Genomic DNA, 18,171 nt, shown 5'->3' on the forward strand with positions numbered 1-18,171 from the left:
ATATGAAGTTTAATTAAAATCTCTCTGCACAACAGCCATGTGAATGTTTATTAAATCTCGGTATCCCAGTAGGGCATAGGCCATATCTGTGATTCTGTGTATGTGACTATTACAAGATGCAAACCAGCTCAAAGTGTGACTGATTTTAATTATCTGATTATCATATAGAGTGCCAGCTGCTGTTACACTGAACACATAGATTGTAATACTACAACAGACACATAAAAACCATCAGCATAATGCCTGGTAGAAACTTGGGAGATGATGGCAGAGGTGAAGAATCTCCTTTTTTTTTGTCATTCTATTTTGAGTATATGGCTGCTGGCCTTTATGTTGTGCTCCTATTACATCATACATGCTAAAGCCTGTATACCCATATGTCACTTGACTGGGGAATTCACCCCAGCGACGACTGTGATTACATGTCTGTCTGCATGGAAAAAAAAAAAAAAAATAGCTGCCCAATTACACTATTGCAACACACTGTAATTAGGAGGGAACTGGATAAGAAAATAAATGATTTGTTCCTCCTGTGTCAATGAACAGAATAATGCCGCCAATTGTAGGCTGCCCCTTAAAATATACACTTTGTTGTAAAGCTCTCTCACCACATAGTGTGTATTAAACATCTGCAATGACTAAATTACGGTGCCATACTGTCCTCTAACCGTGCACAATACCCTTACAGCATGCCTAATAGCAGTGGAGTAAGAGGAGAGTGCGTGCTGGTGGTGGAAACACAAAAGTCAGTTCTAAAATAGTAATTTTGCATTATCCACATCACCAGCAGTTGTTATTAGAGATTCATACAGTGACCAAGAGTAAGAGTTTTTTCTCAGTTACATTCCCATTTGCTCCCAGTAATGAAATACTGCATATATTTTTTTAATGCTAAATGATCTTAAATTAAAACATAAATAAATAAGTAAAACTGTCATAACACAACCATTATGATGTCTCGCATTTAAAAGTAGGTCAAACCACTTGGCCCATGGCTGCCAAACTAAAGAATGTGGTGGCGCACAGGTACTCAAGCATACCCTCACCACAGCAGACAACAAAAACACATGCTGTAGGCTACTGCAGATATGTCAGATAATTTCCCCACATTACCAGCACAGCCCACACCTTGTCACTTAAGGCCAGGTGTAGTTTGCTATTGTGAGACACATCAGTTGGCCATAGTAGCGCCCAAACCTTTCCAGGTCCGACTCATAGCATGAAGGCTACTCAGGATGGCTAAATCAGGACAATTTTCGGGCCAATAATCTGCTCCATGGCCAGCTTGAAGGAGAGCGTATGCTGTCCAAAAATATCCCTCCTCCAGCTCTCAGAAGCTCAAAGTTGATACCATCTGAATAGCCGTTTGATTGTAGCATTGTTGGATGACATTAAAACCTGCCAGCCCTTAGTGGATTAGTCTCAAAGATCCAATTCACACTGAGAAGACACCAGTAGCGAGTGATGGAGGAGGGCAATTTTTGTGCCACAGCTTCTTGTGCATAAATTTAACTCCAACACACCTCGAAAAACAAAGAATTTCACATTTTATTGCACTGATGCAACACGATCGTCATGTAGCAGAACCCAGAGCTAGTCATTTAATTCTTTGCATATCCACTGAAAAGAGGTCACAACAATAAAGGATGATAAAGGATTTCAACATGCATCACGTATGGTGTTCATGTTTCTGATTATGGCATGTTTGCAGTTGATTTATAAATATTGAAATATCTACAGGAGATTGTAATCATACTGTACCAATTCCAGTGATTCAGTCACTTCCTCCTGCATACAATAAAGAGGTAATCAGCAATCAAATTAGCAAAAGTGTTGTGCATAGTATGTTGGAGTTGAGCCATGTTTGGCTTAATTCATCAAAACAGGGCATTTTTTTTCCCTCTGTCAGAGTTTGTGAATTTACAAAAAAAACGTGCTTGTTACACTTTTTGGATATGGAGTTGGCACTCATATTCATGGAAGTTCAATTTAGAATCCATGTCAAATTGACTTTCACATAATATTCATAGTAACAGGCAGACACACACTCCCATATATACAGCCTGGTTTCTGAAACTTAACCCAGAAAAGAGCAATTATCCCATATCCAGCTTTGTGTTAGTGAACTGACTGTGTACAGTGCGTTTTCATGAGCCCGAGTCCCAGGAGGAGATTAAAGGAGACCGGGTCTGATCCTGAAATCCGTGCTAGTGAAAGGGTATATAGTCTGAAAATGCGGCATCAGACGACCTGCCTGAGTAGCACCTGTCTGTGTCACAGATAATGGGGACCTAAATAGACAAACAGATAACTAGATAAAAAAATTTAAAGTACCAAAATAAATAAAGAATTCAACTATAATATATTCAACCAAAGGAGAGAATTTTCAGGCTGTCACACAGAAAAGTGAGGATGGAAAAGATCAAAGCGGTTTCTACCGTCTACACGTATTTTGCATCTCGCTTAAGATTTAGAAATCTTTGAATGTCACAATAATGTAGGCAACAGCCAATTTTCAGAGCACTGGGGGTCTTTCCCTGTGGCGGTAACCTTGTGCTTTGAGGTGACATGTTTCTCCCACAGCGTTTCATGCAGATGAATCAGGCTGTAACGCTGAGGACTGAACCAGCCCTGTTGCAGGTACACGAGGCCTACTGGGAGTCCTGGTAAAGAAATCTTAGCGTTATGGAAACACAGCGTTAGGATTTAAGCGGTGACCTACTTCCTCTTGTTCAGCATGACCCCAGTGCACAGCGGCTTGGTGCACAGACGCATCTTGAGCAATTATGGTGGAACTTTTTTAAAAGAAAGTTTCAAGCGGCTTACTTTCACTCCAGACCTGAAACAAAGCTGAGTTTAAGTGCTTATGTGTGTGTGTGTGTGTGTGCATCCAGACTCTGTTTCTGCTGCTGTGCCAGAAAGAACTGCTAATAATAAGAAGTGTAGTGCAAGAAAAATGAATATTATGATTAAGTCAAGCCTAATATTAGGGTTAATAAGCCTGGTAACTGAAGTACTGTGTATATTGGAAAAAAGATATATGTACCAGCACATTTTTAGCTTAAAATATACTGTTTATTTTACTTTTTTATATCACCCAGATAAATGGGGTGGCCAAATCCATGGAGATTTTATAGATATTTACATAATATAGTCGTATAACAAGGAGTTCTGACAATTAATGAGTTATTTATGATTTGATTCTTACAGATGTAGACAAATGGAGCCACCAGAGTATTCTTCCTGGGCACATTAGCCTCTTGCCATAGATTCATTTGACGTGAGCATAATTAGGTGAACCAGTGCTAATAGTTTGCCTGGTTGCAAGCCTAGTTTTAATGAGTTTGACTTTATGCTTTCACCTCTGCCTTCTATCTCCATTCTACTTCCTACCCTTTTTTGAAACAAGGGCTGATTTGGTGCATATATTAGGGGAGGGATGGGATTTAATGATGCCAATCACAAGTTTAATTATGCATTAAAAAAAAAAAAAAAAAAACATTTTAAACACATGCCACATCCTTTGTTTTTCCTTGTGTATGTAGGGTAAAAATGAGTCACTGATAACTTCTTGTGTCTTGTGTGTGCACAGACGGCGGATACAAACCGAGGTTGGCGTTAAAGTGCTGCACCACTGGAAAGCTCTTGACTCGCGGTCGTCTGCCTCGCCTCGCACTTGAAAAATGGCCATTGAATCATGTGCCAGCCATTTTGGGACAATATTATCTTTTGGTACAAATGGTGCAGTTTTGCCTGTTGGCAACAAACAGACAGTCAATTCATTGTAACCCTAGTATTTATGAGGTTACATCCAGCATAGTGGGCCTATTTGTAACCAAAACACTGAAGAGTTGTTTGAGAGATAAGACTTGTTGTGACCACTTTGAGCAAACTGAGTAATTACCTCTGGATGATCAGAAAACAACTAGTTCATGCCAGAAATAATTAGAATCAAAAGCATGAAAAAAAAAAAAAAAAAAACATGGCATGGCATTGTATTATTTTCAGCTCTGTTTTGTAGGAATCCGGTTAAGTAGCTAAAAAGCATGGCTGAGTAAAACTAGGCAGAATATATCTATATGTTGTAAAAATAGCATTTTTTAGTTTATTTTTGGATTTATCAGTTTGGTTACCAGTGTTTTTACCATTCATCGTGCAATCTATGTCAGTTTCCAGAGTGTTAGGCACTTTGCATGTGTTCCTCAGAGGCAATACCTGTAAAAGGCTGTGTTCATTTCTGTAACAGTTTTGCATAAAAAAAGAATAGCTTACCCCGACCAAAATTAGCATGAGGTTTGAATGCTTCTGCAGGATTGGTAGAACACACTAATGCTGTAAAAAGGGGAAGTATGTAGGGAGGTATTTTCTTGAATTAGACTGCCTATTGAGTGGTTCTTTTGAATTATGCATTACCCCGTGCATGCCGTCCTATGCAGCCGCGCGTGGCTTTGTCACTTCTTGACAACACAATGCTGATGCTTTCTGTTGCTTCAAAGTTTTTCGACTTTGAGGACAAAATAAATGGTCGGAATCGAGACTGTGGAACCAAGATGAACCGTGGCAGGGATTCAGAAAAACCTGCATCACTTAACATGTTTTAAAAGTCTATACATTTGAGGCATGAAAATATGAAAGGCTGTGTTCCACAATGGAGTACCTGCTATTAACAAAGTATACCTACCCTTACAAATTATTAACGATGTGAAAGTATAACTGTCTGTGGCACATTCAGCAAGTCTCGAGCTATCTTGAGCTACGTTTTCTTGCAAAAAAATGTGACATTTTAGAAAGCAAAATTCCCTGAGCTTAGTGAAACACTTATTTCATCCCCTCTGACTCATTTAGAAAGACACAGCTTGCCTCTCAAAATTTTCCCATGTCATCTCCCGTCTTACACTTACATTCAAAACCCTGGTCCTGACCTGCAGGAATGTGAAGGGATCCACCTGCACATGCCTCGACTCCAGCACCCTGACACTTGCAGATCATGGTGCACGCCTCCGCCAAAGCCTGTGCTATTCCTTTTCCTGGTGGTGGAATGACCTTCCTGCTCCGGTTGGAATAGCAGAGTCACTCCCCATCTTCCATTGTGGGCTGAAAAGAATCCTTTCAAGAAGTAGCTTTTGTCACTGAATCATATCCCTTGTCCTCTACTCTCTGTAACTGCTCTCAAAAATCCATTGTGCCTTCTTGCTCTTATTTTCTTTTGTAGCACTTCTCTTACAAGGTCATTCTATGGTCACTGGAAACTATGGCCTCAAACCTTACATTTCTTCGTATTCTCAGCAAGTCAGTCTGGGTAACGTCATCACTGAAATGATAAATGTCTCCAATACAATGGTAAAACCTTCAGTCATGGACATTTTAATCTACAGAAAGTGTTTCATAGAATCATAACTATGCATTTATGATGGGCAAACCTATGAACCGCATAGCTCAGATGATGAAATGTAAATCTAGCTCTGCATTATGTCAGTGTTAGTCCACATATATGCATTTTAAGAATGGTAAACCTGGTTTGAAATGGACAGTGTTGCATGGTTTACAATTGTTCAAATTGTAAACCACATTTCAACCAACTTAGTTCTAGTTGTGTGTGTGTGTGTGTGTTTCTTTTTTCTTTGTTACTTTGACATATCCAAGTGGGAAATTTGTTTTTTGCCCTCTAGTTGGGGTGCAGGGTGAACCAGGAGCTAGAGCACCGCTCCTGGAGCAGATTAAGGTTAAGCATCTTGCCCAAGGATATCTTGGCAGGTGTGGTCACATGAGGAATTGAACTCAGGTGCTCCAGACGAAGGCCGAGTACACTAAATATGATATATTTTAGTGCAGTGGAACAATATATTGTGTCTGCAAATCATCTCCATAATAGCTGCCTACCTTGTTTTTAATAGCTGCAAACAATTTCCTATTTTAAAGTGACAGTCTGCAACATTCTTGTTTTCCTTACACGCAGTGTAGACTGCAACCTGCTGCGTGTCTTTACCCTCTGTTGAGCTATTCATCCAAATGTAATTACGTTTTTATCTTCTAAATTGGATTATAAATTGGATGTAGATAGATAGATAGATAGATAGACAGATAGATAGATAGATAGATAGATAGATAGATAGATAGATAGATAGATAGATAGATTTTTTTATGTTGTTTTTTTTTATGTTTTGTTACAGACCCTTGGAAAACTGTCAGCTATGTGTTTGCATGAAAGAATAACTCAAACTTCAACAGTTGTCTTTATTTTCATTTGTATTTTAAAAATTGTAATCTGAGTTTCTTCTCTCTTCTTCAAGTTAAGGTTTTTGTGTGTTTGCCAGTCAGCTATCTGCCATGCTTTATTCTTCATGATTTACTTCAGTGCTTGGTATGTTATTCTCACAATTGCAGCCCAGACCGTGCATGGATATTTAATTTAAAAACAGCCTCAAACAGAGGCGCTGGCAGCAGTTACTCACATAATACTGTGCTGGTGATGCAGTGGCCTTCCTTGCCTGTGTCAGGCTCTCACGGGGCGAAGCACGTGCCCTTCGCTGGCCCCAGTGCCCATGATGTGCCTGCCCGCTCTTTCCCTGCTCCGGGCTGCTGCAGACATCCTGCACTCTTGATGCTGCTGCTACAATGGTGCAGGCGGGCGATCAGAGGAGGTCATAAACTAGCTTTCATTAAACTGAAGCAGGCAAGCAAATGAATTCCTCTTTTGAAATGTTAATGCCATGCATTCGTTTTTATCTATTTATTGTTTGTGAATTATTCTGGCACGGCTTGGTTCAGGAGGTAGAGCGGTCATTTGGTAACCGGAAGGCTCCTGGGTTCAATCTCTGGCTCCTCCAGAGAGCACGGCAAACACTGAATCCCTAACCACTCCTGATGGGCAGCTTGGCACCTTACATGGCAGCCTCTGTCATCATTGTGTGAATGTGAGGCAGACATTGTACGATAGAAATGTGGTCCATTTACCATTTATTGATCACAGTAAAACTTTACAATAAAACCATAGCCCTGAGGATCAATGACACGGTTTCTCATGTTGTATGTGTAGAACAGCAAATGTCAAATTATTCATGAACTGGGTATCTGTTGACTCCCTGTTCAGTTGACATCAGTTGGTGGTAACTCGTGGCAAAACGGATACATTTATTTGAATGAAATGATTGCGTAGCATCACAGACATAAAATGAGAACATAACTGCTTGGATCTATTTTGATTTTGATACTCAGAATCAAAATGAAAGTCATTGAAAAGCGGTTAGTCCTGAGTCCCCAGCAGCAAATATTAGCTGCTGTCTGCCAATGAACTCCCTATAAGGAGGTGTATCCACTAAAAAGTGAACATATTCTACCGAATATTGCTTTTAAATTGCATCGAACCATGCCTCAGGCAAAGATAAGAAGGTGATTAAGGCTGTTACCTATCCTTGATTCCTTAGCCTGGCTGCCACTTCAGTCCTGCACAGGTTTAATGACACTTTGCGAAGTCATGCACAGGAAACACATTGGATTCACAGCGGTCTTAATGGAGTAATGCAGACTTCTGTTGTGTGTGTCACTCACAGCTGAGGAGCACTAACCACACAAAATCATTGCTTAAACATCCGTGGACACAATTACTCCAAAAAAAAAAAAAAAAAAAAAACTAGAAAAAACTAATTAGATAAATACGAGTTGACAAAAGCAAAAAATATCCCGATAATTGTTCAATATAAATCAGGGGCCATACCCTATTATCACCTAAATAGCCGCTAAAGACACGTCTCACTTCAAATCATTCTTCCCTGTGCCACGGTGCTTTGACAGGCAGAACTAACTGATACGCTTTGCGTGTTTGTGGTTTTACCCCTCTAATGTTTTACCAGCATTGATGTGTTTCTGCTGCTGACTAATTGCTTGTTTTGCAAGCAGGTTGCTTTCTGTGTTTAAAGTGGACTGTGTTGTTTGTCTTCCTCATCCTACAGAGAGCAGTGTCCTGCAGAGTCCTGCCTTCACCAAGCAGCCTGGCAGCATTGTGTATCCTGTGGACTCTCTGGAGAAGAATAGAGAGGTGGTGTTCAGCTGTGAAGCCCAGGGAAGCCCACCTCCCATCTACCAGTGAGTATATGACTGCAGTGTTTCATCTCTGCGACACACCGCTCCCTCTCCTCGACGCTGCCTCTTTTTTTTTAAACTGATTCCAGTCTCGACACTCAACAGCTCCGTCCTTCTGTTTTAGACAGGCTAGAATCAGGAAAGGTGTCCGTCCTTGTCCTAAACAATACCTCAATGAATTAAAGTCTTACCACTGTTAACTAAAACTACACTCTGAAAAAAATATCCAGGTTCGCAAGTCAGTGTTCAAATCTTGTCTTTTCTCAAAACAAGTGAAAGGAAAATCTGCCAGTGGCATGAGATAATCCCACTTGTCTTCAGTGCAGTTTCACTTGTGTTAGGAATTTTTATGGGACCAAGTATAAATACGTTAAAAGAAAACCAAATAAGGCAGATCAGCCGAGTAGTATCATGAATATGACACTTGATTCAAGAAATTTCTGGAAACATGTTGATTGGTATTGGAAACAAGACAGATTATCCCATGCAAGTGGTGTATTTTTTCGGTCGTTTTAGGGGAAAAAAAACAAGACTTTAACAATAAATATGAGATTAAATAAGATTGAGATTTTTTGCAGTGCACTAGGCAGCTTTGTAGCCCGACAGCTCCAAATAATGGTGAGACGTAACTACTTGAAAAATATGAATTTAAAAACCCAGAAATCCTGTGATGTGATGTCAGTAATCTGCGTCGAGCACATTCATCTCATTGGTTTGTGATAATTTATTCAAAAAAAAAAAAAAAAAAAAAAAAATACCAGTGAAACAAAAGAGGCAAAAGATCTGATGTTTGTGAGTCCAGTTTTCTCCAGGCAGAGCACTCGCCCACTGCTGTTTAAAAATTTAATTTTCTTAAATTTTCTAACTTGCTGTGGGCAAGTGTCTATCCCTGACATCAGAATTTCATCTAGGCAAGTGGGGGTAAATCGGCAAGGCCTCATTTATTGGGTAAGGAGGCTCTTCTCCACTGCAACCATGATTTAGTATGATAAAACAGGTGTAAAGTCTTGCAGCTTTAACAAGCTGTTTTATATAAAAGCAGAAAACTGGAACCAGGGCTGTGGTTCTCAGAGATGTAAAGCTTTCAGTAGCAGTTATTCTGTGTAATTCATGATAGAAAATACTAAGGTGAAGTAACAGAAGCATGCATTTGAAGCTTACCTTCATCTTTCAAACTCACTCACTTGCTCATCCTAAAAAGACCAACCCTAAAACAGAAGTCAGATGTTAGGCGTTTGATCTAGTTTAATCCATGCACACTACATGAGAGTAAACACTTCTATTTCAAAGCCAGAGACCAGCAAGTTTTTAATCTGTGACAGAACCTGAGGCTGTCTCACTGACACCGAATTAAAGCCAGATTTTGTGGACTTTGCTTGAGCTCTTACATCCAAGTGCACATTAGGAGTGCTAAGAGTTATGATCCAGAGAGAGGGTCCATAGCCCTGTCATATCATAATGGGTATTGTCATTCACTGTGAATGAAACAGCTCCAGGATTTGTCTGTTGATGGCAGGATCAAGAGCGTCTTTGCTCTGTTGTTTCTGGCTTTAGAAAAGACTAGAGCATCTTCGCAAATCAGGACTGAGCTGATCAGGATCAGGATCATGGGAATATATTACATGGGTTCTATTTTACGGTGGATTTTCCCTTTAAAGAAAAAAAAAACCCTGCCGAAAAACATGTTAGCAGTCTTGTCTGCCTCTATCCGTGGAATACATGTTACAATCTGCATGTACCCAGCTCAGATATCTTACTCTGCTCTACAGTGCAAAGAATGGCTGTGTTTTTTCCTCAATTTCTTCCTTGCATGGACCATTAATTTATTGAAAGGTCGGTGTGTTGCAGTATCTCTAGCAAGTGAAGGTTCAAATCAATCATGTTTGCTTACTGAAATTGCTGGGGTGAGATTTGGAAGGATTGGTACATTTAATACTTTGGATTGAGCCAGCTTAGAGGATGACCTAATCAGCTGTTTCCTGTCAAGGTCGCTGTGCGGCCCTGTCAGAGCCGCCGCTGCCTTCGAAAGATGTCCAGGGCTGAGCACACAGCAGCTAAATCATGTTCAAAGTTCATCAGCTGAACTTCACGCAGCTATATACTCTGACAGGTCAACCTGCAGTGTTTACATCCAATGCCACAGCTAAGATGTGTGTAGAGAGAAAAAAAATGGTACTTCAAAAAATGCTTGTAAATATCATAATTGTATTGTATTTGATAAGAATTTGATAATAAACACTTACATAAAACCAATAGCAATGAAATAACAACAATGATATTTGGGTTCCATACTTTATATGACCCTTTGCTGAATTGTAGCTTTCCAAGGTGTATTTTTTACTAAAAAGATTTTTTTTTGGGTAAACAAATTAAAGCACTGGGCTTAAGAAAAGGAACAGACCGCCTAACATTCACAGGCTCATAAGCCAGATGGCCTGGTATTATGCCACTGTGTACACGGCCTGTTGTAACTTGATTGCATAAAGCATGTGCCTAACAAATGGAACTGCTGTTGTGATCTGCTTGCGAGCATAAATCATTGTAAATAGAATTATTAAATAATCTAGTTTACATGTATTTGATGTAATCTACTGCTCCATACGTCCCATGGAGGAGGATGTGCGCTGTCCCTGCTTTGTGAATTCTCCTCTTGCTGCTTTGTGCCATTTTTTTCCAACATATGCCCACTTTTTCTGGCATTACAATGGACCCAAATTCAGCTAAATTTGGAATATAAAACACATGGTGACCTTGAAGTTGTTGTACAATTGACTTAAAGGGACAAAAGTCGCCATTGGTCATTCAAATTGTCACAAAAAGAATACCTGCAGTTCTTGGGTAGGCAATTATCTTTAACTACCCTACCACACACACACACACACACACACACACACACACACACACACACACACACACACACACACACACACACACACACACACACACACACTCATAGTACAGTATATTTAGACATTCAACAATGACTTTCTCCAAGTCAGTAAATTCTTTATCCTTTTGAACATGGAAAATGATCACTCACTCTGATATGTCGAGCATTTCCCAGGCTCAATTAGCCACAGTATCTGGTGTAAGTGTTTTAGAAAGTCTGAGATAAAGCATTAAATGAGTAACTGTCAGTGAAATCTTTCTTTGCAGCATTTGGTATTCAAAGCTATCACCTGATTAAACCCTCTCAGTATGGATATACAGCTCGGTTTCTGTTAGCAATTAGAGGCGTCAGTGGGCTGCTTTCATATTTGATAAGATCCCTTTTTAGAAATAAATGCATCAGTCAGACACAGACGCTGTGTAAGCCTGGAGCCGGGGTTCGGATCATCTCTTACAGCCTTTTGCATTCTGTCTTTTAGTTCACATCTGAGGTGTTACTTGACTGTAAAATATTTATGTTGATTTTTGCTTGTTCCACTTCAGCTGCAAATAAATCACTGCTGTGGTCCTGCGAGACTGCCCCTCCCCCTCCGGGCTCTGCTCTATTGTGTGTAGTAACAAGGCTCCTGAGAGTGTGCACTTACTTATGACTGAACTTTAGAAGGCCATGAAAGACCTGACTGTGTCTCCACACTGTGTCTATTAAAAGAAAATGTCTATAGAGACGCATTGTGAGTGGTGCAACCTGCCCACAAATATTATAGGGTTTATAATACAGTCGACTGAGGGTGAACAATACAGTTCATGATCCTACCGTACGAAAGCCACGGTGCTGAGCATTTGAGAACAGTTTGATTTTCTGAAACCAAATGCAGCAAATTACTGTGTTCTGTCATTTATAACATCGCTCTGTTGTGTGGAGAAACACAATACTGTAATTATAACACAACACTGTTCTCAAAAATGCTTTTATGCCTCAGATGCATCAAAGTGGCATAAGAGGAACAGTTGATAGAAAAGCACAAAACGGCTTTACTCACCTTCTGTATAATGTACAAAAAGGCTTTAGTAAAGCCGCTTTTTTGCATCAAAGCTATTTTATTTTATTTTATTTATTTTTTGAAGCATGCAGTGTTTTTTTCTGTCTGAACCTGAATCATTCAGAGAAAATTAAGAAATCAAAGTAAAGGGAAATTTAGAAAAAAAAAAAAAAATCTACAGCTAAATCGTCGTGGAGCCCCAATCAAATCTGCATTGTCCATCCCCTAATAAGAGCTAGAATGCTCCTTTCATTCTTGTTTATCTGTGAAGTATTTTCCTTTGATGTTTATACATTGCTGATGACAAATAAGTGCATCTCAGTCTGTTTGCCCCAGATGAAATAAGTTATGGCTTCAAACCATCATTCTGAATTGGCCGATTTTCCACCCAGCCGTGTTTCTTATAATCAGGTGCAATCTGCGTGGAGAGATTGGAGAATCTGTTGCCATTTTAAGTGAATTATACCTTGTGTTGATCACCTCTAACAGCAATGATAATCATGCCGACTAGTCTAGAATGCACAAGTGTGAAGGCAAGGTTGCAGGCATTTTTTTTTTTTTTTTTTTTTAATTGTGGCACCTTAATGATTAAGCTGCATTTTTATGTGCTTTGACTGGGGTCTGGCAAGATGGATGGCCTGCTTTGCTATCTATTCTCAAGGAGTAAAGTCCTTGGCACCACAGTGGTTCGCTGCTGCTGCTTAGATTAACGCTAAGCTGGAGGGCAAGATTTCGGGGCTCTCACCACCTTTTATTCCTTTCCTGTTGAGAAACAATCAAATGAAGGTACAAGTCACTTTTATCCTTGGTCTAGTGTGCAGCAGTTGCATGGTGCCAACCTTCAGCAGATGAGAAAATAAGAAATAAACACGATTCTTACTTTCCTAATTTGCATGTTAATTTTTCTCCTTCTGTTTTAGGTGGAAACTGAACGGCACTGTGATCAGTCCCAAATCTGGTTCCCACTACAGCCTATCTGGAGGCAACCTCAGAATCAGCCATCTGAACAAAGACCAAGATGCTGGAACGTATCAGTGCCTCGCCTCCAATTCTTTTGGGACAATTGTCAGCCGAGAGGCCAGTCTAACCTTTGCATGTGAGTCTCAGCTATTTTTTCATTTTTAGTTTTGTCTCTCTGTACAGGCTGTAATAGTTTCAGAGTTGCTACAAGGAAAGGGATGTGTTCTAAAAGATATGCTGATGGCGCTCTAGGATAGCATCATCGGCCATGCTTGATAACATGATCAATGGGGAAGCATCTCTCTGGGGAGCTGCTGCTCCCTGAACGCTGACTAGAGTTTATTCTCTGTCTAAGTCATTGCTGCACATCACACCAGTAACTACAAAAAAACACATGTAAAACTCAAAATAAGGTTTTCTTCCAGTGGATGGCAGAGAAAATAAGCACTAGTGATGGATTCTGCTACCAAGGAGCAACAAAGAAACAGCAACTACAAAAAAAAAAAAAAAAACTAAAATAATCCAAGATGGAAATTATGCACCATTAGTTGGAAATTAATGTGTTTTAATGATTTTTCCTTGCATTTTCTGTGTAGCATGAGGATAGATCGTTTGAGGGATGTTGTAGGTCTTACTGACAGCCTCTGGACTTCATATTCCTAAAGCAAAAGGACGTCAATAAGTGCCTATGTGCCATTTATCGGACAAGCATAAACGATGATTAACAGTGAGTGAGTGATAGCTTGCTGTGGATTCTGAGGTCTTGCGTTTGGGGACAAGGCCGCCAGTATGTCTCAGGCCATTTGTTTAGACCCCAGGCCCGGTGGCAAGCCAGTCCTGGGCGTGGACAATCTGATTCTGCCGTTGGATTTCTACTGTGATAAGATGACAGATCCATCAGTAGCCGGGCTCTGACCTTACCAGCCTTTCGTCGCTGTCACATAGTCAGGGTACGCATGTATGACCGATTGTCATCTATCTTCTTTATTACTCGTGGTATAGCTTAATTAACTCCACACCATTGATTGATTGGTGAAGGTTCAAGAGAATAATTTAAAGAGGGCCTGGTATTATTAGAGACTGTCATGCAGTATTTTTTTTTTTTTTTTTTTGAAGGAATTTCAGTGAACTACAGTAAGGGAATTTTTATTTCTTGGCGGCAACATGGCTGGCACATTCAGATGTATTCTGCCTCTAATGCAGACTGCCGAGCCAAATATAAAGACATGCACAGATTAGGTCCTACTGGTGTTTCAACACCTACCATACTGTATGTCTCTCCAAAAGAAGTGACCTTTTGGTGTTAATTATTTTTATACTTAATTTAACTGTGATTCTGACACAGGACAGACTTTGAGCCTGCTCACACCTCTGCCCAATGGTAATTACAGCTGTCAGTGCAAAAACCCTGAGCAATCACTTTAAGGTATAAAATCCAAATATGTGAGACTTTATTGGGAGCTTAAAATGTCAAAAGTCAAGCTTTTATCTGAAACATTTTTTGTGCAAATGTAGTTCGATAATTCAGCAGGAGTGCAGGCCTTACGTCATGGATGGTAGTCAGGGTGGCTGACGTACTGTGGCACTGAAGATGCTGCAGAGCGACCATATTGTCAGCTGTTTAGCAAAGAGTTTATGCAAGAGCCAAACATTTACTGCAGCTGATATGAGGACCCTTGCGTCATCAAAACGTCAGCCTTTCAGGACTGAGGGAAAGCGGTCTTCATTAGGATGACGCTCATGCATTTTTTAAACTACACAGTGTGTTTGTAAAGGATTTTGTGGGCTGTGGCGTCATGAAACCTATCCAGCACGCTGAAAACATGCAGAACACAAAACTTGGGTTAAAAGGCTTTTCGTGTCAGAAATAATAAAGGAGGGGGGGGGTATTTTTTTTTCCTATCACTAACAACTCTGCCTGCAATGCTTTCTGCTTTTCCTGCATACTCCAGTGTGAGTCAGTTTTAGCTGTCTGTAAGGGGACCTCATGAACCTTATGCTCAGAAACACATGACTGGCAGGCTGTAGCTGGAATCAAATATAGACAGCAGCAGCTCCTTTTCTGAAGCTGGCATGTGACCAACTATCTCTACAGCACTGACCAAAACAACTGAGTTCTTAGTGAAATGATTGACAGGCTTATTTTCTAGTGGGTCTAATGCTTGTAGCGTCATACGAGTTGAATCCCGGGTAGTGTGGCATGATGCGAGCCACATGGAACGGCATATTCTTAGCTACTAATAGAGGAGAGCATATTAGATTTGAAGTGGCATTGTAGCCTAACAAAAGGTCCCAGATTTACTTCGAGCCAGTGAGTGGAAGTGTGTGGAAGTGTGTGGAAGTGCCCTCAAGCAGCTGAACTCCCACCTGTTCCCTCACTGCGAATTGCCAAAATGCCTAAAAAAAGGAAATGATTCTATAAAGGGTTATATAAATCCACGTGGTTGATGCTGTATTTGAATTATCACAGTGCATAATTACAGGGGAACTTGAGCAAACTGACAAAAAGAAACATAAATATAACATGTGCTCTTTAAAATTAATACAGATATTTAGATTTGATTGGATTTGGCTTGGATATTTTGATTCTGTTAACAATATAGTAACATTTTAGAACAAGCAGTGTTTATATTCAGCTTTCCAAATGATGGTTTAATGATGGATAATAATAACTTGTCCTAGTTATTAGTCACTCACACTGAGTAGTACATGCTTAGTAATCACTCTAGTAAAAAAAAAAAAAAAAAAAAAAAAAAATCATTCATTCTGCTATTTTAAGCATCATTTGTGCATCATTTTCTATAACACTGTAGACCTACATACAAATATGCATTATTTTCACAAATTATGTGTAAATTATATTTGGAATGCAATCACAAAAATTGCTGGAAAGCTTGTAAAACTGAATGGTTGCTCTACATTTCACAGTGGGTGGAGACTTTTTCCCAGTGGCATAGAAAAACTATATTTCCTTTTCTATCATCAAAGCTTTAAAGCACATAATTCAGAATTTCTATACAAAGCTGTGTCCAAAGTTTTAATTACTTCTTCCTCAATGACACAATGTCACTGGCACATCTGTCGCTGAGTATATAAAGAGTATATGTACACACATCAATCCTACTAATTACACACATCAATTAGCATCACCTACACAGGACACTGACATCATTCATAAGAACTGACAAAGTATTAAGCGTCTATTTTTATTTTAAAAAGGAAACAGAACAGGAGTGGATGGTTTATTCTGTGAAGAGAAACACTGCTACAGCTGTATTCATCTTATTCTGCTTTTGATTTGATTTGTTTTGCTGTGTTTTCATTTAACTAATTGACTGGATTTGATTTGAGTTAATAATTGCCCACTCAGCACTCATGGCCAGCCTGGAACAGGCTTCCCTCTCTCCGTGATCCTTCCCAAGATTTTTTTCATTTCCCCCCACTTTTTTAAGGCTTCTGGAGTTTTCTTCTTGCCTGCTGTGATTGTTCGGGTCAGGGGATGCCGTTTTGTTTTCTAGAAACTGTGGACTTGTAAAGCTTTCTGAGACAGTACCAGTGATTAACAGCTCTAAACATGAAGTTGAACTTGAACTGTTAAAATTCATTAATGGGGAATAAATATATCCAGCACAGTCTCACACAATATTTTCACAAGTCAACTCTGAATTCTGACATTCAGATTACGTGGACTTGTGTGTGTGAGCAGGAGTTTTCTTCACCATGAACAGCATTATGCGAAAATACCAGCAGTTATCATTTCCGCCTTTTTATATCCAACTCCGGTTTTAAATATCCACTGCTCCCCCGCCTTGTTGAGTTGCCAGAGACCCTCGTAAAATCCTGAGGATAAACAGGACCTTGCTTGGCTGAAAGCCCGCACTGCACTAAATGAAAAGTTGCATGGTGCATACCCAAGTTCCAGTCCTCATTTTAAGGTAAAGAATAAAAAGACCTTTGGTTAAGGCTAAGGCCACTGAAACGTCCAGCCTTTATTTACTTGTTGAGTCCTCGTGACATGGATTAGAAAGGATTTTTAGTGAATTTGTTAAATGAGAAGAGCTGGAAGACAAATTACCCAGGAAGGTCCAATCAAAGGTTGTAGCAAATAGACTGAAGGTCTGTTTGCTGCAACCTTTGAAATGTGAAAAACTGAAATATTAGATTTGTTTTATTGTAATGTCAGCAGCCCATGACTTCATGTTGTCATCTCTACATTTACCACCAAACCAAGTTCTTCTTCTTCAGTTTGTATATTTTTATTTATTAATTTAACAGCTTAAGATACATTTATATGGACAGCGTTAACATTAGACTAAGGGAAATAATATCTATTAATAATATCTATTTCACAGAGGTCTAACATACATAGCATAAATAATTTACAATAAATGCAAAAAATGTTACAAGATGTAAGATACAAGGTGTAAGATTGATAGATCTAATTATTCATGCATTAACAGTAGTTAATTATGTACAGTTATGTAGAAAATTTAAATGTCATTATTAATTATTTACCCAGTTACAAATACTTATGATAGAAGTAACTTATTCTCTGTTGTTATGTAAGGTGCAAAGCGTTTGAGGTGTAAAAGCATTTGCTACTCTTTAAGTGTCAACAGTAATTTTAGAGATTTTAAAAGGTTTTGCAAGTTGACCCGAGTCATCATGAATGAATTCATAAATTCATTTGCATAAGATGGACTGCCTTTCCATCCGTTACCTTAATAATTTATTACTTTTGATACAAAGGTTGAGTTTTGGCAGAGCATCTTGTTCAGGCAAAGTCAAAGCATTGCGACTTTGAGCAGAGGAGCGCCGTGCTTCCTGGGTTTGTAATGTAAAACAGGTGACCGAGCAACACTTCCCACACACATCTGTGCAGCATCAACAGCTGCCTGTAGCACACACTGCATTAGTGCGCCTCAAATCTGAATGTAGCTTAATAAATTGCCATTTTCTCCTAAAAAGCCAGTAATACAGTGACTTAAATGATATATTTGAACAGTTCACAGTTAAGAAGACTCAACATGATGTTTAAAGGGAATGTAATTTTGACCTGCAGCTGTAGAATTGCGCTGACATTGAAATCCCTGTAAATAGGGGAGGGGAGTTGCTGAAAACAGGAGTTACTGTGTTTTCTATTTTTTTTTTTTTTTTTTTTTTTTTTTTTTTTTTTTTTTTTTGAGCATGCATTGTTGTTTGA

The 18,171-nt window shown here is 39.3% G+C and overlaps 1 protein-coding gene across 1 annotated transcript in view; it reads left to right on the forward strand.

Annotated features, from left to right (window-relative positions):
• Window positions 1-18,171, forward strand: part of cntn4 (contactin 4) — a 131,881-nt gene that overhangs the window by 32,321 nt on the left and 81,389 nt on the right. The window contains exons 3-4 of the mRNA XM_030050988.1: window positions 7,950-8,082; window positions 12,929-13,104. Coding sequence (XP_029906848.1) covers window positions 7,950-8,082; window positions 12,929-13,104 — 309 coding nt within the window. The remainder of the gene's footprint in view (window positions 1-7,949; window positions 8,083-12,928; window positions 13,105-18,171) is intronic.

The sequence above is a fragment of the Myripristis murdjan genome, chromosome 5 (genome assembly GCF_902150065.1).
Source record: "Myripristis murdjan chromosome 5, fMyrMur1.1, whole genome shotgun sequence".
In the NCBI taxonomy this organism is placed as follows: domain Eukaryota; kingdom Metazoa; phylum Chordata; class Actinopteri; order Holocentriformes; family Holocentridae; genus Myripristis; species Myripristis murdjan.